The sequence below is a fragment of the Pelodiscus sinensis genome, chromosome 3 (assembly GCF_052426305.1).
Source record: "Pelodiscus sinensis isolate ZL-2025 chromosome 3, ASM5242630v1, whole genome shotgun sequence".
In the NCBI taxonomy this organism is placed as follows: Eukaryota; Metazoa; Chordata; order Testudines; family Trionychidae; genus Pelodiscus; species Pelodiscus sinensis.
In genome coordinates, this window is record NC_143054.1 from 192393332 (window position 1) to 192417756 (window position 24425).

General features: G+C 45.5%; 1 protein-coding gene across 1 annotated transcript; it reads right to left on the minus strand.

The window, feature by feature from the left end:
• Positions 1–1189: 1189 nt before the first annotated feature.
• LOC102457499 (D-beta-hydroxybutyrate dehydrogenase, mitochondrial-like) lies at positions 1190–23760 on the minus strand. The gene is made up of 4 exons (XM_075925676.2): positions 23025–23760; positions 12188–12340; positions 9070–9200; positions 1190–2769 (listed from the first exon to the last, which is right to left on the minus strand). Exons 1-4 carry the CDS (start codon positions 23353–23355, stop codon positions 2422–2424), a joined length of 963 nt encoding a protein of 320 aa, XP_075781791.2. The 5' UTR covers positions 23356–23760; the 3' UTR covers positions 1190–2421.
• Positions 23761–24425: the final 665 nt, after the last annotated feature.

Sequence of the window (24425 nt, forward strand, 5' to 3'; positions counted from 1 at the left end):
ACTAATGAAGGCACTTATATTGAACCTTTAAGTGAAGGGGACAAGAAGTGTTTGTTATGTCAGCTGAACACATTAGATCCATACAAATCTACAACTTCCGGAATCTACTCAACCACAACATGGTTTCTAAAGATGCCTGTCTTATAAAAGATCAACTGGGGAGTGCAGTGAGACACTTAACAGTGATCAGGACAGAATGGAGAATTTGAATACAGAATGGAATGTCACATGGCGAATGAATGAAGATTTGACTTTTCCTTTTTATCATCACTAGTGACTTGATTCGATCTTGGTGCTATGTTTCTTGAAGTGAAAAGAAGTAGAAAATCACCACTTGCTGCTCCCAGTCACAACAGCTACACTGAGCATTCTTTTTTGTCACAGAATAGAATTTTATGTTCTGAAAGAAGTCACCTTCTGCCTGATGAATGACTGAATGACTGAATGAATGAACATATCAATGGAAGGACCGGACGTACTGGACACATGAGAAGCCATCAAAGATGAGTATTTGAGAAGCCCATTAACAAAATAATGCAAAATAGCAGCAAGAGACCAAGGAGGATGTAGATTTAATGCTCCTTCAAAGTCTTGAGTAGCTAACTTTAATCAGTGTGATGATGTTTTAAACCAGAGTTAAATCTAAGAAAATGGCCATGAAACACTTTTCAGTGTTTACTATTGTGCCATACAGCCCACCTACATCCTTGTGGTCTCACCCGTGAACTCTCCATTTTCCCCTCCTCCCCCTCCCCTGTAAATTTGAGAACCTTGTCTAATGTCAGTTCCTGGGGAAAATGCTGCCAGGAGCAGTTTCCTGTATGGAGGACGATCAATGGGGTAGCAGCTCCATATGTGCTAATTTAGCACATTTCAGGAGCACTACATTTATTTACATCCAAAAGCACTGAGGGTCTGAGACTTTTTCCATTGCTTTCAATACATTTTTCATCAGACCCTTCATGACTTCCTATATTAACAGAAAGAAATGGCATCTCTTAACTGTCAAACTGAGTAGCAAGCTACATGTGCAAGCTTTCCTCAGCTAGTAGTAGCTGATTGTGCAGTGCTAACTTGTTGCTAACTTTTGCATTTAGTTCTCTGGGTGCACTTCCGCTTAATGTGTTGGTTAATCTTGACATTAGAGATAGGTGATAAATTGTACCAGCAATGAACACGCATTTGTAAGTAGAATATGCTAATTATTTATTTTTCAAAGCAAATGACATTTTCTATGATGTTACAGATTTTAACAAAATATATGTGAGCTTAAAATACTTCACCGTTTTCATTGTTTTCATTGGTATAGAGCTAAGCGTTCATAATTAATTTTAGGCTTCCTAGCTTTCCATACCCTCCTGACTCCATTCAAACCTATTCCAATGCTCATTTCTCATTCCTAGCCTAAGACTCTTAGTTCTGCTGCTCACAAAACAATAAACAACTGTTTCACACTCTTAAAGCTATTGCGTTCTTTATCCCTGCATTACTGTATCCATCAGTGCTACTATAGGATAAACTCTACTTGTAACTAACCTGGAAGCATTTTGTGGTACTTTCATATGAACCCGTCAATAAAAAAATAAAAAGCAGTAGATGTAACAGGCAAGGAATACGGCAGCATGAGGGTTTATCCTGATAAGTGGAAAAATGCTATGTCCCTGAATCCAACACGTTAATTATTTTACATTCAATGCCAGATGCATTTTGGTATTCAGAACTTACAGGCCTGTATTAGAAGTTGATCCAAAGCTCATTCCCATCAATGGAAGTCTGTCCATTGACTTCAATGGGCTTTAGATCAGGGGTTTTCAAACTTTTTTTTCTCATGACGCAGTTGAAGAAAATTGTTGATGCTCACGACCCAAGATAATTTGACTAGACTAGAGTGTGGGCTCTCGGGTAGAGCAGAGAATGAGAGCTTTGGGATCTAGAAGGGGGCTCCAACTTTGGGGGGGGGGGTGTCAGGGATGAGACAGGCGGGGCTTACCTTGAGTGGCTCATGGTCAGCGGTGCAGCGGGGAAGCTAAGGCCACTTCCTGTTCTCCTGGCACCACATACCATGCTGAGCAGGTTCCCAGGCAATGGAAGTATGGAGCTAGTGCTCAGGACAGGAGCAGTGCACAGAGCCCTGTGCACTCTGCACTCCCCCTGTACACCTAAGAGCCGGGCCTGCTGCTGACCTCTTCTAGGGCACAGCGCTGTCCGCGGTGCTAGGACAGGCAGGAAGCCGCCTTAGCGCCCCCACTGGTCACCCTGTAGCAATGAGACCCAGAGCCTGACATTCCACCACCCTGTACTGGGTTGCACCCCATAGTTTGAAAACCGCTGCTTCAGATCACACTGTACATTATTTGCTTACAAAAGTGATCCAACTTGATTGACAGAACAGAAACAGGCATCAGTATTCTCTCCGTGGGACTATGTGAGTTTTACTTTACTCAGTGCATAGGACATAACCAAATCCATCACCATAGTTGGGAAAGCTGTGCATATGAAAACTAACAGCTTCTCCTTCAGCTTCGCCACCAAATAACGTGCCTTGGGCACGGGTGACATTAAAGCATCCATGATGGCATCCACAACTTCATGGCCAGCGGTGCAGCCTTCATTAAGTATTTTGTTGACAAAGTCTGCCCGTTCTTGCACATACTCTTTACTATAGACGGCCTTCTCCTCCTCGTTAAGTTCACTCCAGATCTGTTCCGCATTGATTGGCGGTTGAATATTAGTTGAGCGTGCATAATTTCCTGGCTGAATAATACACACCTAAAAGGAAAATAAAATTAGGAAATAACTGTTAGAATACAATCAGCTGCTCTTAATTCAGAAAATTAATATGAGCAGGAGAACTGGCTGATTTATTTTTTTTAGCAGAACAGTTCTGTTGGAAAATGTGGTTTCTGTACAATCAAATGTTTTGTGGGACTGTGTTGATTAGAATCAAAACGGAGTTTTTCATTATGATTTTATTTCAATGTTCTTGTTTCACTTCACTTCGATTAAAGGTTTTAACTTTCTTCATTTTTAATGGATGTTTCTGTATTTTCTGCACTTTAGCAACACAAGGACCCCTCTTTTGATTGAAAAATTGTCAGTGACCTCCAATTCCCCCCATTCAGCCCATCCATGTCTTGTCTCCTTCCCCAGGGTTCTGCCCCTTCTCTAAGGCTCCGCCCGTGCTCACTCCATCCCCGCTCCTTCTGACACTCCCTCTCCTCCTCCCTCACTCATGTTACCAGGCTGGGACAGGGGATTGGGGTGCAGGAGAAGGTGTGGGTTGTGGGCACTTGGAGGGATTTTGAGTGTGGGCAATGGACTGGGATAATGGTTGGGGTGCAGGAGCCACTGAAGGATACAGGATCCCATCAGGCAGTCCTTGCCTGGGGCCGCTCCCAAAAGGAACAAGCGCATCCCTCTGGCAGTGGTTCATAGGCAGCAGGCCAGGGTTGTCACCATGTGCTGCCCTTGCCTGCAGGCACCACCCAACTGCTCCCATTGGCCACAGTTCCCTGCCAATAGGAGCTGTGGAGTAGGAGATTGGGGTGGGGGCAGTGCACAGAGACACCTCCCCCCCAGTGGCCAGAAGAGGATGTGCTAGTTGCTTCCAGGAGCAGTGTGGAGTCAGGGCAGGTAGGAAGCCTGCCATAGATCCACTGCATTGTCAGACATTTAGCATACGGGAGGAACTGTGAGGGGGTGTGGAGTTGTGCAAGGGAGGGGGAAGAGATGATCCACAGGGCCCATGGGCCCACTGGGGTACCCTCAGGGACCCTCAGTGGTCCATGGACCCGAGTTAAAGAAACACTGATCTAAATGAAACATTTTGATAAGGTCACTTTGATGTTTCCAGAATGAAATATCCTCGAGTTTCTGTCACATAGTACATTGAGAAGTTTCAACTTTTTGTCTCCTTGCAAGATGGAAAAAAAGTATGAAATGTCCGAGTTTCTCATGAGATGGAAATTCTGTTTCCCTATCAGTTGTAAGGAACAGATAATGGCCTTTGATTTCCAAGTATATAGGGATAATGACCCTGTTTCTGATCACTCTGGCGTCTGTAGCAAAACTCGCCCGGATTGCTGTGTTGATCAGCTTACATCCAAAGCTGCCAAATTCTTTGCTGCTGGGTCTCCCATGTCCTTGACTGCATTGGAGCTGCTGTTCTGTTAGTTTCCCAGAGATCTCAGGGGAATGTTAGGGCCTGTTTGGCATTACAACAGGTGCATCTTACCTGGAATAGCTGAGTGCTGCTAAGTGGTTAACAGCATATTTGTTACAACTGCCTAAGTCATGTAACAGTGACACTACATCTACACTGCAATTAAATACTTGAGGTTGGTCCCTGCAGGTGACTTGGGCTAAGGGGCTATGTAATTGCAATGTGGATATTCTGACTTGGGGCAGAGGCTCTGGAACCCTGAGGAAGAGGGAGGTAGCTTAAACAGCCCCTCGGTCCTAGCCCTGGGAGCCCAAGTCAGCTAGCACAGGCCACGTAGCAGATTTTAATTACAGTGGAGCCTGCAGTGGCAGCACAGAATTCCAGTGCCAGACACGGCGCACTGGACCTCACACGCATGATGGGTCTGAGGTGATGCTGGCAAATTGGCATCCCCCAGACAAAACCACGTCTGGATTTATCTCTGCCCTGGACAGGAAACAAACCTTAAAGAAGTAGGATTGTTGTGGAAACCGGATGAATGGGGCTGCCTAGCTAAGGGGAGCACAAACCTGCCTAGCTAGGGGGAGCACAAAGGGATAAGGTACCTCCCTCATCCTCAGGGTATCTTATCCCTTTCATAGACACGACACACTGTGCTGCAACATGGGCAGTCCGGTTGGCTGGTCGGTGTACAGAGGCAGGGAGTCGTGATTCCCCCTCTCCCGGCCCCCTTTTGGGAGAGTGGCTGCAGGAAAGAGGAAGCGACTATACAGGAATGCACTTTGCCAGCCTTTCGGTGGGCTGGACAGTGGTGAAGAAGGACAAGGGGAACTAGCTAAAAGCCAGCCACACGTTAGCCCATAGTGAGCGACTATAAAACTAATCCCCACAAATATTGCCACCATAGCTCTTCGTGAAGGTAATTATTCGAGACATATTACTGAACATTAAAGGCCAAGCAAACAAGAACAGCGAACCTCTTAAACTAAGCACTTCCATGCTCTCAAGATTATCCTTAGCTAAGCAGTTCAAATCCTCACCATGCCATAGATAGTTCAGAGTGTTTAAGGCAAGGGATTTTACAGCATTTTTTTAATGTTTTCCAAAAAGGGGGCTGTCAATGAAACACAGTGGCAGCTTTTGCACAACCAATCTGCTAGAATCATTTCCTCAGGGGAACACTTAGGGCACGTCTACACTAGCAAATTGTTTTGAAATGACTTATTTCGAAATAATAACTCCAGAAAAAACAATTTCAAAATAAGCTTATTTCCTTAGGCTATGTCTACACTTCAGCACTATTTTGGGATACCAGAGGTATCTCGAAATAGCTATTCTGCATCTTTTGAGCGCACCCATTATTTCGAAATATGACGGGCTTGCTATTCTGACATCCCTGGAAGCCTCATTCCACGAGGAGTAAGGGACATTTCGAAATAGTGATTTATTTCAAAATAAGTGCTGCGTAGACAAATTTTGAAATAAGCTATTTTGAAATAACATAAAAATAAGATACTATTTTGCATAGCTCAAATTGCGTATCTTATTTCGAGCTACCGTGCAAGGAAAGCAGGAGTTATTATTTTGAAATAACGGGGCGGTGTGTAGTGAAGACGCTTTGCTTGTTATTTAGAAATAAAGGGAGTTATTTCAAAATAACTCCCTAGTATAGACCAGGGCTCAGTGAGCACAAAATGAGGATTTAAATGGAGGAATGATTCAAAGCAGGGGGGGGGGGGAGCTAAAGAGCTGTTCAAGAATCTAAGTTTTTGGGTTTGGTCATTAATGTTTCCTCCATCACCATCAACTTGGCTCAAGGAAGTCCACTGGGGAGAGATGGCTTCAGCACTTGGGTTTTCTACCAAAGGAATAAACCTTTAACTTCTCCTGGAAACCACATGGCAGTTCTGTGAGGGCATGTCTGCACTAGGAAATTATATCAAAATAACTTATTTTAAAATAATAACTCCTGAAATATCTATTTCAAAATAAGTTTATTCCCCCGGGGTATAGCTATACCGCACAGCTATTTTGGGATACCAGAGGTATCCCGAAATAGCTATCCCATGTCTACACAAGCTGCCAATTATTTCAAAATATTTTTCGAAATAACAGGCATTCTATTTCACCATCCTGGTAAAGCTCCTTGCAAGAGGGATAAGGGATGGCTCGAAATCATGTGTTAGTTCAAAATTTGGTGCTGTGTAGACGTGCCACATTTCAAAATAAGCTATTTTGAAATTCAGTCGAAATAAGGTACACAATTTGCATAGAGCAAATTGCATCTCTTATTTGAGTTTAAGGTGCTGTGTAGATGCACCTCCTGAAAGCAGGAGTTATTATTTCGAAATAACCAGCCCCTTGTCATATATATAGGAGCCCAATGTCTGTGACTCTGTAACGCTGTAGCGTTACGAGTCACCCCTGGGGGGCGCTGTGGCACTCGGCTGAGTTCTGTGCCGCTCAGCCGGGCCAGAGTTCTGTGCCGCTCAGCCGGGCCGCCGTGGGGGAGAAAGCAGCGCAAGCGGCCGTTTAGGCTCTGCGCTCCCCGTGCTGCATGAGGAGCATGGAGCCCAAACAGCTGCTTGTGCTGCTTGCCCCCGAGTGAGAGGCAGGAGGGGGAGGAGAAGAGAAAGGGAGAGTGAGAGGCAGGAGGGGGAGGAGAAGAGAAAGGGAGAGTGAGAGGCAGGATGGGGAGGAGAAGAGAAAGGGAGAGTGAGAGGCAGGAGGGGGAGGAGAAGAGAAAGGGAGAGTGAGAGGCAGGAGGGGGAGGAGAAGAGAAAGGGAGAGTGAGAGGCAGGAGGGGGAGGAGAAGAGAAAGGGAGAGTGAGAGGCAGGAGGGGGAGGAGAAGAGAAAGGGAGAGTGAGAGGCAGGAGGGGGAGGAGAAGAGAAAGGGAGAGTGAGAGGCAGGAGGGGGAGGAGAAGAGAAAGGGAGAGTGAGAGGCAGGAGGGGGAGGAGAAGAGAAAGGGAGAGTGAGAGGCAGGAGGGGGAGGAGAAGAGAAAGGGAGAGTGAGAGGCAGGAGGGGGAGGAGAAGAGAAAGGGAGAGTGAGAGGCAGGAGGGGGAGGAGAAGAGAAAGGGAGAGTGAGAGGCAGGAGGGGGAGGAGAAGAGAAAGGGAGAGTGAGAGGCAGGAGGGGGAGGAGAAGAGAAAGGGAGAGTGAGAGGCAGGAGGGGGAGGAGAAGAGAAAGGGAGAGTGAGAGGCAGGAGGGGGAGGAGAAGAGAAAGGGAGAGTGAGAGGCAGGAGGGGGAGGAGAAGAGAAAGGGAGAGTGAGAGGCAGGAGGGGGAGGAGAAGAGAAAGGGAGAGTGAGAGGCAGGAGGGGGAGGAGAGAAAGAGAGATGGAGAGAGAGGCAGGAGGTGGAGGAGAGCTGAGAGAGAGAGGGGGGAGGCAGGAGGAGGAGAGACAGAGACAGAGATAGAGACAGAGACAGACACGGACATGGAGGAGAGTCCCGAAAAAACCCGTTGTATGACGGATTATTGGCTAGTTTCGAAATAACAGCCTTGGTTGTGTGGTCGCTCTGCTTGTTATTTCGAAATAAGGGGATTTATTTCAGAATAACTCCCTAGTGCAGACCAGGGCTGAGTGAGAGAACCCTGGTCAGTACACTCCCTAGGCACCCTGGTCATGCTTCCTTCTTATCCCACACCACTCAAGTCCTCATCCCTTCTTACCCCACAGTAGAGGACCACCGAAGGAAAATTGTAGTTACACTGTGTCATTGTTTAGACAGGCATTGTATGAATCCAGAGTGCCTCTTCGTTTTGACAGGCATTGTATGAATCCAGAGTGCCTCTTCGTTTTGACAGGCATTGTATGAATCCAGAGTGCCTCTTCGTTTTGACAGGCATTGTATGAATCCAGAGTGACAGTCAGTTCCTGCCCCCAAGGCAGACAAAGGATGGGAGGGGAAACACAGGGGAAGTGACTTCCTGAAATCCTGCAGCACCAAGAATAGAACCTAGCGACCCACCTCCCACGGCAGTACCCTATCCACCCCACAACGTTGCCCGCTGGCGACGATGGGCCTAGAAACCACTATAAATCCTAGATGAATCTGCATCGTAGACATCCTGGGACCAGAGGCAGCAATCCCCGAGTTGACTCGACTCCAGTGCTTTCATCTTTCCAGTGCTGACGTACTCAGTTACATGCAGTTTACTAGGAAGGGCTTTTAAATATGACTTTTCACAAGCGTAAGAGTCTGCTTGGCCAAATTTTCCCTTTCCTTCTCCAATATGCACTATCTTCTAGGGCAGCAGTGTTCAACCTTTTTTTCTCATGACCCAATTGAAGAAAATTGCTGACACTCATGACCCAACATAATTTGACTGGAGTGTGGGCTCCAGGATGGGGCTGAGGATGAGAGATTTGGGGTGTAGGAGGGGGCTCTGGATTTGGGGGGGTCAGGGCTGGGGAAAAAGGGGCTTACCTCGAGCAGCACCCAGTCAGCAGGGGTGCTGAGGCAGAAGCAGCCAGCTGTACATTCCCTGCCAATAAGAGTGCAGAACTAGCGCTTGGGGTAAGGGTGGTGCACACTGCCCTATGAACTCTCTTCTCCACTGCATCTGGGAGCTGGACTTGTTGCTGGCCACTTCTAGGGTATAGCACAGTCTGTGGTGCCAGGACAGGCAAGTAGCTGCCTTAGCACCCCCACTGGTCACCTGATCCCCCAGAAGCAGCAAGATCCAGTCCCTGACATTCCCGTAGTTTGAAAACACTGCTCTGTGGAAGCCGGTTGCCCCACTTCATCCCAGAAATAACGGCAGGTCAATGATGTAGGTACAGTTTCAGGAGGAAAGGTGCTATATAAATATCAAATTCACCTTCCTGCAAAATTAATGGTTATTCCCGAAATATATAAACAGCTTGTCTGGGTGGGAAAAGCTGAAGAAGTATCTTACCAGCACTCCAAACTTCTTCATTTCCAGTCTTAAGGAATCACAAAACTTTTCTATGGCTGCCTTGGTCATAGAATAAATGCCATTCCCCAAAGTGCAGTACGCATTAATACTAGACATAAAGACCATACGTCCTGGAGAGGGAAAAAAACCAATATTGTTTAAATGTTCAAATCACGTAAATTAATATTTAAATCCCTTGTTTCCCCATAATTTTCCCCTCATAACTGCCTTACTGTGCAGTGAGGCTAAGATGTGCATTCCTGACATAACCTCGTGATAGTATATTCAGCTCTGAAGATCAAAAAACCAACCTTCTTATAAAAGTCTTATTTCTTGGCTATTTGCAGCTGCTGGACCAGACTAAGTATAATATATCACAACTTGCATCCCACCATTTCTGAGCCATTAACTTCCAATATAAAGCATGAGGACATAAATGCAAAAAGCCAGGCTTTAGTTTAACCAGCAACTGGAGAATTCCCTGACCACAAAATTCCTACATTTATGATGCCCACTGCTGAAATATATCCCGGTCCTTTATGGAAATTGTGGAAGACCAGTAACTGTCTAACCACTCCACAGAGAGGAGGAAAGAGATTGCAGCAAAGCAACCTCTAAAATCTGTGAGTTCAAATAAGAAGTAAAAATGAAGGGATTGTGCATCTAAAAGGAGGTCTGTAGTAGGGGAAAGAGACAGTGTCTAAGTATCCACCGTGATGGTCTGATTCCACTGTAACACCAGCTTTATACCAGTGCAACTCCACTAAGTTCAAAAGTTAACCCTGGAAAGGTAAAAAGTCACAAAGGGGAAGCTGTGTTAGTCTGTAACTTTAAAAACAACGAGCAGTCCTGTGGCACCTTAGGCCACGTCCACACTAGGAAATTATTTCAAAATTACTAAATTTGACTTAATAACTCCTGATTCAAATGACCTCTGACTTAGAGCCCCAGGAAGCACTGGGAAGAAATTAGTTCGAATTACTCTGGGGTGTAATTATTTCAAAATAGCAGTACCGGAGTGTCCACACTACTGTTATTTCAAAATAACTATTTCGGAATTAGCGTTACTCCTGAGGAAAAGCAGGATTACAGATTTCGAATTCCACAGCCTATTATTTCAAAATAACAGGCTTGGTAAAGTGGACAATCCGCTTATAAATTCGATCAAAGGGGGATTATTTCGAAATAAAGCCCTAGTGTAGACCAGGACTTAGAAACTAATAAATATATGTATTCTGGATCTGTCATTTCCACTCCAACTCATCTGATGAAGTGAGTTTTACCCACGAAAGCTCATGATACAATATAACAGCAAAAGCAGTTACCTGTTAATTGTAGGATCAGTGTTAATGAAGCTAATTAAGTCAGGCTGAATGTGTCCTATTCATAGCTTTTGATGTGTAAATGCAAATATTAAAGGTGGGGGAAATTGCCTTTGTAGTGCATTAACCAATTAATATTCAAGCCCAAATTGATAGTATCAAACTTGTAAATGAATGACAGCTTGATGTCCACAAATGTCTGTCTTCCTAAACTATTTGATAGTGATTTCCATGGCTTGTCCCATGATTATCCTCATTTTATGATTTTTGCCGCATGTACCAGTCTACTAATGCTCAAAGGTGTCCAGAACAAGGACCTGCACCCTGCAATTTACTCCTGCAGCTGCAACGAATAATTATGCCATAGCACCAGAAACATTTACCAGGCTGATGCCACCACAGCCACTGAGAGGAAGGACGGTCTTGTGGTTAAGAGCTCAAGAGATCTGGATTCCACTCCTGTGTCAGAGCTTGCCCTGTGAAATGGGAACCAAGGTGCCGCCTTTTGTCTGCCGTGCCTATTTCGAATGTGAACTGTTGGGCTTAGGGACTGCATCTTAGTATATGTGTGTGTACTGCACCCAAAGCAACGGGGCACTGCTCTGGGTTCTGGCACCTAGGTGCTATTGTTATAACTTCTGTGCCAGGACGACACAATGGCCCAGAAATCTCAGGGTAATATGGCCACTCTGAAATCAGTGGAGAGGGTTCACTCTGCACGTCTCTTGCACTGCACCTATCTACATTGGCCAGAATGAGAGGGTGCTGAGATCAGACAAAATAGGAGCTGTTACATTCCTGTCAGTGTTTCAGGAATAACGTCAATGGGTTGCCATTGAATGCCTACAAGGAAACAGATGCATAAATGTCAATGCAAGATCTGGGTGAGAGTGTTAGCAGCAGCAGCATATCACAGAAGGAGGGGGATTCCACCCCACATGTAGCAGCAAAGCATTTTTGTGTGCTGCATGCTTGTGATACTAACCTAACCTAGCCATCAGTTTTCAAGCGTGTCAAGGTTTCATTACATTTTTTCCCCATACATTGAAAAAATCATAAGCAATGGTACTAAGATACCGACGAGCTGCATATTTCTGGCTAAGGGATAAATGGTGGGATAAAAGCATCTGTTTATGGATCACAGGGCACTTTCTCTGTTACTGTAGCACCTCCAGATCCCCAGCAAGAACTCCCGACCTCAGAGGTCCTGTGTACACATGTAGCAGGAGACAATTCTTGCCTCAAAGAGCTTAAGGCAAGTTAGACAAAGAGTGGGAGAAAGGAATATTATTATCTCTCTCTGCTCAATGGGAACCACAGGGTCACAGAAAGATTAAGTGACCAGCCCTAAGAACTCAAAGAACCTGTGGCAGAACCAAAATTGAATTCAGATCTCCTGAGTCCTTTTCTACAAGATCCCCCTTCTTCCCAGAAGCCACGAACAATAAAACAGTACAATTGAAATACCAGAACAAGTCCTAGCCCATGCTGAGTGTATCCCCGGGCCAACACACAGAGAGTTCTCTTGCACTTGAAAGAAGGCTGCTAACAACTAGCTTGAAGCTAGATATTGATGTCATTAATGTCCCATAAATTAAAACGAAGCACTTTTTTCTAGCCCTCTTTTCAAGATTAAGTTGCCCTCTCAGGTAATGTTTCAGGAAATTGGATCACGTACTGGTTTTGCTTCAGCTGATCGAGAGGGACAATTAAAACTTCACTTATAGCTGCTCTATTACCTTATTAAGAGTAAACTAAGTATTCTGCCATCGTAAATGATGTTAGATTAGGATTACCCTTATATTTCCTTAGAAGGGGAAGAAATGCCAACGTTGTCCGTATACTCCCAAGGAGGTTCACATCCACAAATTTTTCATACTTCTCCATAGACAGCCATCCAGTCTCGCCGAATGTCGATATTCCAGCATTGTTCACCAATCCCCAGAAACCTGAAGGAGAGGGAAATGTTGTCTCCTGTCTATAGAATATTTAACCACCAAACAAACTGGACACAATACCATCAGAGCCTTCCTCCATGTTCATGGGATGGCTGCAGTCATGGACTGTGCCTATGAAGACTGAGCTTCCCAGACAGAAATTGGGCGAGGCATCGTGAAGGCCAAGTTGTTCTGCCCACCTGGTCAGAACTGATATAGAATAAAGCAGAGTTCTTGCAAGCAGCTTGTATACCAAGTGATCACAGAACACCACAATGGGAACAATCTGGTATATGTTATTGGCTGCATTATGTTAGATTTATACTTATAGGCATGTGCAACCTTTGCTTAATGAAGGAACATAATTGTGACCATTTTCTGGACCATATCAACCTGTTCAGCTCTGTTTAATAATCATGCCCTACATTGTCTCCTTAAGTTATTTAAGAATAAAATTATGTGAGGGGCCGCTTTCTACTGTCAGAACAGTGTGCCAAGGTATTTTAATGTCATTAATCACGCTATGTATTTATGAGCACTTTTGTGAAAACAGACACTTTTGAAAATGTTATCATTCGGGCTTTAGTCTGCTTAATACTAAGTAACTTAGCAGCAGAAATCCTATTTTAAATAGTGATTTGATATTGGTCAATTGACTCCTAAGACATTTTAAAAGAGGGGACTGAGTTAGTCATTTTTAAAAACATTTAAAACATATGCAAATGAGGCTAAGCATGAAATATTGCTGAACCTCATTTGCATAATTAATGAGCGCCCAGTTTTTGCGCAAGAGGTTTTTGCGCAAAAAACCCCTCTTGCACAAAAGGCGTTCTTCCGGGAAAAAAATGCTATGGGGGGTTTTTGCGCAAAAGCCTCTCGCACCAAAAGTGGGAGCTCATTAATTATGCAAATGAGACTTGGCAATATTCCATGCTTAGCCTTATTTGCATATTTCTTGCACAAAACGGGTGCAGGATAGACATAGCCATAGGGATGTCTGTACTGAACTCAATAGCTGAGGCCTGGTCTACACTAGAGTAAGGTTGATGTGGCATTGACCTAACTCTGTAAGCATTTACACTAAAATGTAGCTCCCGCCGATGTAACTGACCCACTACAATGACTTAAAAACTCTGTCCCAGAGCTCCCCCATGCTTCATGAAAATTGCCATATGAATGTGCATAACTCAAAGATGCCTTAGGCAAAATGCTTCATGTGACATATCATTTTTAAAGTTATAGTCTCTTGAATGTGCATATTCTATTTTTGCATAGGTAAAAATATAAGTGGGAACTTATTTTGTTAGCCCAGCTATTCTAATAAAAGCCATTATTTTCCCATGAAGATGAGGAGATCAAACAAAGGGTTCCTGCCCTAAGGGAAAATCTATTTAAGGAATGGAAAACAACCAAGCTTTTGTCTTCAGCTGGCTAGAGAAATTGCCTCCCAAACCTAAGAGGATACACACGAAGGCACCCCAGAGAGTAGGTTAGCAGACTCAGTGGCATGACCAGCACCTCTGTGATCAAACCTATCGCAAACTCCTTCTCTGTGCAAGGCCTAGCTCTTAGGTTGATGTAGTTAGGTAGATGCAGCGTCAGTGTGGACACTGTGAAACTCCCATTGACCATAAATGCCTTTCAGACATCATCAGTTACTGCCCCAGACTGACAGGACAGGTGGTACAAACACTCCTGCTGAGGCCATGCTCAGCCAGCATGCGACATGCGAAAGCGATTTAATTACGATGGTGACTGTAAAGCAACATAATTTAGGTCGTCTTCATTTTTGTAGTTTGGCTTGTCCTAAGTCTCTTCCAGGCTTGTCAGCTTTGCTCGCTGCTTAGTGTGAGCCCTCCAGGGGATCTTGCACATGCCTAGCTGAAGGCACCGCTTTATACAAATGGTCAGCTTCACAGGCCCTGCACAGAATCTGTGAAACATGGAGTATTTGTAGGGGTTTGTGTGGGTAATGGAATATTTCCTCCTAAGCCTGACACAGGGTGCCAGACACCTGCCCAGCTATCTACCAGACAATAGCAGGGATCGCAGCCTGCTGCAGTCACATCTGCAAGGTTCCTGGCTGGTGGAGCTGAATTGTTCAGAAATTGCTCCCTCTTCCCCCCTTCCCCGCCCCCGCAACACACACACAAGTTAGACATGGGGCAATGTACTGATTCTATCAGAAATAGAAGGACTGAAGCTGCAAATAGAATTAGAGGCCAGGGTGGGGAGAAGAAGAGAGATTCTTGCTAACACCGTGGTCTTTAAAATGGATTCTGAGGACAAAGATTAACAGATAAAGTAGAGAATCTGGAGGTTCACTTTAGGAGACCTCATTTAAGATTAGTGGGGCTTCCAGCAGGGGAGTAGCTTCTTATGTGGACAAAGAAAAATTCCTAACCCTCCCAGATAAAATTATGTGTCTTTCGTACAGATACCCATAGATGTGATACCTTGGAAAACTGTATGCACATTACGACATCCTCAAATCTCTTGGCACATTGTAAAAAGCTAATAAATTCCTTGACTCCTTGAAAAAGGCTATTGAGCATTTAAGCCCACAATCTGTCAGTCTAAACAGCTCCCTACTTAGGAAGCTGTACTCAAAACCCACAAATCAGAATCCAAGATGAAAAGAGGGTGAAAAATGTGAAAAGCAAAATAAAAAAAATGCTGTTTCTGGGTTTGTTTCTCTTTTGTCGTTTCAATTTTTTTTTTACTTTCTCCAGGTTATGCATGAGCAGTCAGACAGGAAGGGATGTTTTATATGTGAAAGGGACTATTTGACCAAGGACTTTACAGAATATCTAACCAGATGGATATCAGTTGGGTTATTGTTTCTGTGAAATATATTATAATTAAATATTCCTTGTATGTATAGAGGTGGGCTAGCAATTCAGAAAATAAAGCAGTTACTAGAAATGGTTGAACATTTTTCATTTGAAATGGTCTTTTTTGGAAAACAAATTGTCATTGTTTTTTTTTTAAATTGTCACCATTTACCAATGGCAATATTTCATTTTTTTCACTTCTCTGTTCTTTTCCTTTCTGTCCCCCCATTCAGGGTACATCTAGACTATGTTCTTCTTTCGAAAGGAGATATGCAAATTCAGTGCTAATTTGCATATCTTCTTCCATTTGCTTTTTCGAAAGCAGGTTTTTTTTTCCCGAAGAAGAAAGCAGTTTAGACGCGGTTCTTTTGGGGGGAAAAAACCCTTTTTTGAAAGAACACTTCTTCCTCAAAAAATGAGGTGTGCAGGTTTCTTTCGAAAAAGGGGTTTTCAAAAGAACCTCATCTAAACTGCTTTCTTTTTAGAAAAAAACACGTTCAAGAAAGTGATTGGAAGAAGATATGCAAATTAATCCCAAATTTGCATATCTCCTTTCGAAAGAAGAATGTAGTCTAGGAAGAAAAAAGATTGATTTTTTTTTTCTTTGTGAGTATTTGTGTGGTTTGTGGTCAAAAAGTAATAGCAAAATGCTTTTAAGTACATCAGAAGCAGGAAGCCAGCTAAACAATGAGTGGGACCCATGGACATTCGAGATGCTAAAGGAGCACTCAAAGATGATAAGGTCATTGCTGAGAAACTAAATGAATTCCTTGCTTTGGTCTTCACAGCTGAGGATATTGGGGAGATTCCTGAAACTGAGCCATTCTTTTTAGGTGACAAATCTGAGGAATTGTCCCAGATTGAGGCGTCATTAGGTGAGGTTTTGGAACAAATTGGTAAACTTAACAATAACAAGTCACTAAGACCAGATGACATTCACCCAAGAGTTCTGAAAGAACTCAAATCTGAAATTGCAGAACTATTAACTGATTTCTAACATATCCTTTAAGTCAGCTTCTGTACCTAATGACTGGAAGATAGCTAATGTGGTGCCAATATTTAGAAAGGGCTCTAGAGGTGATCCTGTCAATTACAGACCGGTAAGTCAAACGTCAGTACCAGGCAAATTAGTTGAAACTATAGTAAAGAATAATATTGTCAGACACATAGAGGAACATAATTGATTTGGGAAAAGTCAGCATAGTTTATGTAAAGGGAAATCATGCCTTACTAATCTATTAGGGTATGTCTACACTACCCCGCTAGTTCGAACTAGGAGGGTAATGTAGGCATACCGCACTTGCAAATGAAACCCGGGATTTGAATTTCCCGGGCTTCATTTGCATAAGCGGGGAGCCGCCATTTTTAAAACCCCGCTGGTTCGAACCCCGTGCAGCGCGGCTACACGGGGCTCGAACTAGGTAGTTCGGAATAGGAAGCCTAGTCCGAACTACCTAGTTCGAGCCCCATGTAGCCGCGCTGCACGGTGTTCGAACCAGCGGGGTTTTAAAAATGGCGGCTCCCTGCTTATGCAAATGAAGCCCGGGAAATTCAAATCCCGGGCTTCATTTGCAAGTGCGGTATGCCTACATTACCCCACTAGTTCGAACTAGCGGGGTAGTGTAGACATACCCTCTGAGTTCTTTGAAGGAGTCATCAAATATGTGGACAAGGGGGAGTCAGTGGATATTGTATACTTAGATTTCCAGAAAGCCTTTGACACGATCCCTCGCCAAAGGCTCTTAAGTAAAGTACATTGTCATGGCATAAAAGGGAAGGTCCTGTCATGAACTGATAATCAGTTAAGAGACAGGAAACAAAGGGTAGGAATAAATGGTAAGTTTTCCGAATGAAGAGAGGTAACTAGTGGTGTCCCCCAATGGGCCATACTGGGACCAGTCCTATTCAAAATGAGGAGTACAGGATCTTTCGAAAAAGCCTGCCATTTTTGACAGAACCATGTCTAGACTGCGATTATACTTTCAAAATGGCGCTTTTTCGAAAGAGCGCCATTATGAAATTATGCAAATGAAGCGCAAGATATTTAAATCCCCGCTTCAATTGCAATTTCGAAGTGTCTAATTTACACCCCTCTGTCGAAAGAGGATGTAGTCTAGACACAGTCTGTTTCTCAAACCTTTTTATTAAGTACCCCTTTTTCAAAAAAAATACCTACATTTTTCAGACACACAATTTTTTTTCTCCCATTGCAACATATTTGTTTGAACAACTCAATCATAGTGAAGTGAGAGATGAAATTTTTGGGTGCAAATAGAACAAAAATATTAAAGTGCTGTAAAACTTAAAACAAAAATTGTTTTCTTCAAATTTCAGTTGTGTTGACGTACCCCCTAGACTTCTCTCTAGTACCGCTTCTCTCTAGTAAGGGTACTCATACCACGGTTGAGAAACACTGTCGTAGCATATGGAATTGTGGAATCATAGTCTTTTTTAAGCAGGTGGAATTTATTACAAAAAGCAATTGTATCTGCAGACACAAGCAACTGGGCCTCCAGACAGCTTGAGTTGCTGTCCATCTGGATTTGTTCACCAGATGCTACGTTTTGTCTGGCGCTCTATGCAGCACTCGAAGTGCAGTATTCATCTAGTGCAGGAGTAGGAAACCTATGGCTGGGGGTCACATCCGGCCCCCAGCTTGCCTGGATCTGGCCCCTGAGATTCAGGGCTCCCCCCTCCCAGCACTGAGGGGCTTGCACGCCAACCCTGCAGCCACCCTCTTGCCCAGACCCCACACTCCCACTCTGCACACTACCTCCCTCCCAGACCCACCAGCCCAAAACTCACTCCTATACCCTCCCTCCTGCCCAGACCCCATACTCCAAGCCTGCTTCCTGGCAGCCCTCACCCACACACTGAACTCTTTTTTTGCCCCACCCAGAGTGTAGAAAGGCACACAAAATCTACTAGCCTCAACTCTCCCTCTTCCCCCCACCCTCTGGCTCTGGTGTGCAAGGGGAATGTGGAAGTTTTTTTGCTTCTCACTTTGTGCAGCCTCTAACCCAAAAAAGGTTCCCTGCTTCTGACATTGGCTAAGAAATATACATACATACCATGTGTCTAATGGGTTGTAGAATTGTACCTATAATATTACTATATGTATTTTAAAAAATCAGGGGAGAAGGTTAAGATCTAATTTCCATGTTTCATTCATTTAGACTCTGATTCTGCAATCCTTGCTCACACTGAATAACGTGTACTCAGAGACGCCGAACTGAAACCAAATAAGGTGCATACTTTCGGCAAGAATCCCAATGTGGTGGACAGTGTGAGTAAAAGGCTGCTGAGTTGTGTCTTTCTGGTATATACTGGGAGGTGCACTGTCCGATGGACAGCATACATATCCTGAGCTCCAGGTTGCACTGCAGGGAAAGTAATTGATTATGCCCTATTAAGGAGCATCTCATACTAGCACCTGCCCCTGCCCCCCCAATCTCTCCTGCCCTCTTATGGTGAGTTGCTTTAGGGCAGTGGTTCTCAAACTTTTTGACCTGCGGCCCACCTCGCTCAATGCAAACCTTTCCGTGGACCACCAGCCAACCACCCATGCTGACAAAATGGATGCAGGAAGGGGTAGGGAATGAGACATCCAAGCAGGAGGGAGGGTGCAGGAGCAGGCTGGCGGTGGGGGTCTGGCCAGGATGGAGGGTGCAGGAGTGGGCTGCGAGTGGGGGCTGGGTAGGTGTCTAGCTGGGAGGGAAGGTGCAGAAGGGGGGTGGAGTGGGGAGTCTGGGGTGGGGGAGGGTGCAGCAGTGGGCTGGGGGTGCAGGGTCTCCGCAGGAGAGGGATGGGGCACGCTTACCCGGCTCCTGTCCTCCAGCCGCTCATAGGCCCTGCCCCCCGCTACTCCCATTGGCTGGGATTCAGGCAAGCAGCTTCCTGCACTGCTGTTCCTCCAGCTGGGGGAAATAATAGCCAGTGCACGGAGCTGCTTTCTCCACAACGAGCCGGATCCGGCCCATGAGGCTCTGGGCTCCCACACAGAAGGAAGCCAGTGATGGCGCTCCAGCCTTGTGAGGTGAAAAGTCCCACGCTCATGGCCTACCTGCAGGACAGTTGGGGACCACTAGTGATCCATGGACCACACTCCTCATGCTCTAGGGAGATAGGAAAAAGGAGGCAAGCAATTCAGATGCATTCCCTAAAGACAATGCCTCCTTCCACAAGCACAGGGTAAGGACTTCTCTTAGAGACCTTGTCCAGTCCTCACAAAGGAGGCAGGGTTCTCTCTCCACCCACACTGGGCAGTTGAGAAAGAAGGGAGGGCCCATTACAATTAAAGAGTTGTCGCACCACATCCTTGCTTGCTGAAGAAGCCCATGCAGCGAGGTAGCTAATGTCAATCCCACACACGGTTTGTTGGCTTTTGTTCCACTTGAAATGAAATGTTTTATGCCCCTACATTTTCCTAACTCCTAATAAAGCCTTTGGAATTCACTGCATTAAATCAGATACTAAATTAAGCTGGCGGCTCCATTGTCCTTAATGTTAATATACTCATAGGAGAAAGTACCTAGTAATTTAGAAATAAAATGCATGGTGGTAGGATTTCTAAAACCACTTTACCTTTTGACCACCTGGTTTTCTTCATAGTGCACTCAATAGTTGCTCAAGCTGAGAGAGGCTGAGCTAAAAAGTTAAGGGCCATCAACGGATGTATAATACATAAAAGGTGCTGATGATATATAATGTAATATTATAGAATAGGTATTACTGGTTTATTAAGAGTCTGGTTCAAAGCCCATTTAAGGCAAGGAGAATCTTTTCACTCCCTTAGGTTTTGCATGAGGCCCTAAAAGTCTAGATGTGCTTAAGATAATGTATCTATTATGAATGGGATATTCAGTGTAAAATGCACTTGGAATATTCCCCTCCCTGCTGCACCAATGAATCAGGTCTGTCAGTAAGGGTTTTGCACAATACCTCCAATCTGGCAAGCTAACCATATTAATCAAGGTGTCACTATTGCATTGGTATAAGGTACAACTCATTCCTCCTGAACAGGAGATTCAGGATGATGCTGCGTTAAGTCCCTGGGCTCTCTCTTTAGCCAATACATACCTTGTGATTCAGCTGTTGTTTCTAAAGCTGGGAAAAGAACCTAAACAGGGAAGACTTAATCAGTTGAAGTCAGGATAATCCATAAATACACGTACTTAATGAGAGGCTTTTTTTTTGTTGGCTTCCTATATTCTTGTTTCTTTTCCCCTGACATGTGTGAGTAGTAGTCAAGAATGTGCCCTGCATTTCAGCGGTTTTATCATGTGCTTTATTTTTCATTATAACTTTTATACTTAGACTTATTTGTTCAGAATTACAGCTACACTTGATTTTTGTTTTGAAGTATGTATTGGGCTAAATCCATCTCTGATGCAGCTCCATTGGCTTGAATGGGCAATGGATTACGCTCTGCAGACTTAAGTCTACAAAGAGTTTTTGCCCTGTGTGGCGCCCATAAAGTCATGCTTGGTTTTGGTCCAAGTCACAGCAGCCTGTAACACTATTCTGATAAGGTAAGCAGGGTTTTGTGCTACCCGCAATTATGCTGTGCAATAAATACACCCTAAATTCATTGAGTTATAAGATCAAGAACACATATTCCTGCGCATCCAGAAATATAATCTATGCTATCATGTGCCGAAAGTGTCCGTCTGCTATGTACATTGGACAAACATCTCAGACACTTCGCCAAAGGATTAATGCCCACAAAACAGATATCAGACAAGATCACAAAGAGAAAACAGTTTCTTGCCACTTTAACCAGAAAGGACACTCTCTAAATGACTTAGCCACCTGCATTCTGCTACAAAGACCTTTTACATCTGCACTTGAAAGGGAATCCTCTGAACTGTCATTCATGTTAAAATTCGACACTTGCCAACAAGGACTTAACAAGAATTTGAACTTTCTCACCCATTACCAAGACAGTTTCCCCAATTATCACCTGTAATACCATTAACTCACAAACATCCCACTCTCCCTACCTTTAATATCATCAATTCACAGACACTTACCTTCCTTCTTCCCCCTCCCCCCACCCACATCCCCCTTCTGTTCTGCAATGTGATTTGTCCTTTTCATATTTGTTCATTTTTTTAATTGTATCCTTTGGTATATATGGTTGTGACTACTTTCTTCCACTATTTGATCTGAGGAAGTGGGTCTGGCCCACGAAAGCTCATCATCTAATAAACCATCTTGTTAGTCTTTAAAGTGCTACATTGTCCTGCATTTTGCCTAAATTCATGTATTATGTGGAGGCTAATGGGTGCTGTCATCCCCTCACCAACTTTCTACCCAACAATGCAGTTCAGGTGCACTTGTGTACATCCAGTACACAGCTCTAATGTAACTAATGAAATTCTATGCTGGAAAAAGATGTCCTCCTGGAGAGTGTGAGAGGGAAATTCAACCTTGATGCTGGGGAGGAGGGGCAGGGGAGCTAGCCAAAGGAGGCTTTCAATGCATGTTTCCATCTCTAGCATGTCCACCTGATTAGATGCTGATTAGATGCTGTCCCTGAGTTAAGGGAAATAGCCTCTTTTTTTGCTACCAACTATACCATGTCCGATGAGAAGGGCAAATGAGCGTATCTCCTCTCTTCTCCATTCGGTGTCAGTCAATCATGCTGTCAGGTTTAGACTTCACATTTTCTTTTCAACATCCATCCCAAATCTGAACAAGTCCTATGCCAGCTATTAGAACAGTGGTTCTCAACTCGGTTCACTCCACGGATCACGGGGCCAATCAAAAAAATTTCATGGACCACCTCCTTTTTGAGACATGATAAAAAAGAGCAGACAATGAACATTTTGGTTTGAAATGTATTTCCTACTAACAGATTGTTGGTGCCTGCTCACGCCATGTGATTTTGAACAAAGTTCCTGTGGACCACCGAAAAAGTCACCATGGACCACCAGTGGTCCAGGGACCACCAGTTGAGAACCACAGTATTAGAATGATACATACTTGGTCATTTTTGGTACCAGAGTTTTCATCTCTGCCACTTTCCTGCATTTATTCACCTCTTTTCAAGCCTCTCCCCAAACTACTTTTTCATTCTTGCTTGTCCTGCCTAATGACTCTCCTCCTTGGTCTTGCCTGTGATTAGATCTCTGCAAAATGCCTGCTAAACAAGTAACATTTGATAGGTTTCTCCTCCCTCTCCCCCCCATTAGAAACGTGAAGCTTAGTCAAAGTTCACGAAAACGCTGGTGCTTGTAAAGGATTTGGGAAGGGACTACCTTTTCGTGCTGTGTTTGCACAGCATCTCACACAAAGGGGTTCTGAGGCCAGGAAGGGCCGACCACCGTACAAGTTTGGGCTGGTGCATGGCTACATCTCAAAAATCGGGTGGTGATCATGCCAGCTGACAATTTGGTTCAGATGTTTTGGATTCATCCCAACTCAGCGTGCAAGCCCCAGGCAATCAACCCTCAGGAGAAAGATGTCAGGAACCTTTGTCCCCAGCACCATCCACTTTTCAGCAGCTCTGCTCTTCTCCGCCAGCCCGGGGTGCCCTCAGCTCTGACACATGGCTTGGCACAGGGCGGTTGTGAAAGGCCCAGGGGACGCATGGACTAGCCGGACAGGCTGGCGGGGAAGGGGGCATGTGTTTCCAATGTTGTTCCTGTTGATCTTTGAGGCCAGCTCAACACACAGGGCCGCTCGCTGCCAGTCCCGCACCCCTATCTCCCTGGCCCCGGGGAGCTGGTGGCAGCTGTCTCTGGGGAGGCTCTTTGGCCGGGGGGCGACGCCAGAAGCCGGCGGCCCAATCCGGAGCGAGCAGCGCCCGTGTGAACGCGCTGCCTCCGGAGCTAGAGCTGGGCGCGGGCTGCTCTCACCTGTCTCCGGCAGGTTGCGCAGCACCAGCTCCTTAGCCGCCGCCACGTCCTGCTCCCGGGTCACGTCCAGCGGCAGCACCCACAGACGGCCGGAGCCGGCTTCCCGCTGCAGCCGCTGCGCCCCTTCCCCGTCCGGCAGGAGGCAGCCGGCGAAGACGGAGAAGCCCAGGCGGTGCAGGCGCAGCGCCAGCAGGTACCCGAAGCCGCTGTCGCAGCCGGTGATGAGCACCGCCCGGCCGGCGGGCTGCAGCGGTGGGCCCCGCCGGCGCCGGGCCCGGAGCATCAGCGGCAGGAGCAGCAGCAGCAGCGCCGCGGCGGCCGCTTGCCACATGGCACCGCTGCGGGCCGGTCTCACCTGCTGGAAAGACCCGCCCGGGAGCCGGAGGAGCCCGCGCTGCCCTGCCCACTGGGCGGAGAAAGGGGCTGGCGAGGTCCCACCCCGCGCGGGGAGCCAGGTCCGCAGCGGGGTTCAGCCCCCAGCCAACCCACGGGGAGAGTCCATCCCGCTGCGGTCCCCGGGGCTCGGAGCGAAGACTTGGCCAAGCGGACAGGCCGCCTCGCCCTGCTGCGGTCTCGCTTCACAAGCCTGGACTCGGTCCACGCTCGGAAAATCGGTTTCACGCTCAGGAGTCCTGCCGAGACACGTTTTTTAATCATGAAAAGATGTTGAAGTGCTGCTCTGCCGCTTGGGAAAGGGCGCATCCTTCAAGGCAGATTTATTACCCACAAAAGACCCAATATTTCAAAGGACAGAACGATGTCTGAAGTAATATGTCCTTGATAGTTCTCCGTGTGATGTACTGACCTGATTTTAAAACAGTCCTTGCCCTTTACTTGGACTGTGTATTCATTATGGTCTGTGGTTTTAGTTAGGTTGCTCTGCCAACTGACCTTAGAGATGGACAAAGAAGCTGGTGTTGAGATCCGGATTAGGTTTATCCTAGGGATGGCACAAGCATCATGTGATTCTTCTGCTGTACAGTCTTTTGTAGGGTTCTCCTTTAGCCAACGCCTGGCTGGCAAATTGTACCTTGAAAGCTACGCTTTCATTTTAAAATAGCTACGATTCCAGTCCTCGTGGCTGAAAAGACAACCTGGAAAATAGAAGCTAAGGGTATGTCTACACGACAGCGATCTTTTGAAATCTCTTATTTTGAACTGGTTATTTCATTTTGCTAGAATGCATTTTGCTATTTCGAAGTAGTGCGTCCACACTGAGGGTACGTCTAGACTACAAGCCTCTTTCGAAAGACCGCACCAGCTGTGTTGTGTAGAGTGCGGCTGAGGTGTGGGGGGGGGATGTCCCCTGCGTCTGTGTAGAATGGCCTTGTGGAGGGAGGGCGTCTTGCTGTGTCCCACCCCGAGGCCAGGAGCATGTCATGTCTCTTGACACATGCGTGT

Excerpts from the sequence above, each read along its gene's own strand:
- LOC102457499 (XM_075925676.2), bottom strand. The coding sequence starts at position 23,355 with ATGTGGCAAGCGGCCGCCGCGGCGCTGCTGCTGCTGCTCCTGCCGCTG. Across the intron at positions 12,341-23,024 it reads GCGCAACCTGCCGGAGACAG|GTTTCTGGGGATTGGTGAAC; the intron begins GTGAGAGCAGCC and ends CCTCTCCTTCAG. Across the intron at positions 9,201-12,187 it reads CCTTCTAAGGAAATATAAGG|GACGTATGGTCTTTATGTCT; the intron begins GTAATCCTAATC and ends TTCCCTCTCCAG.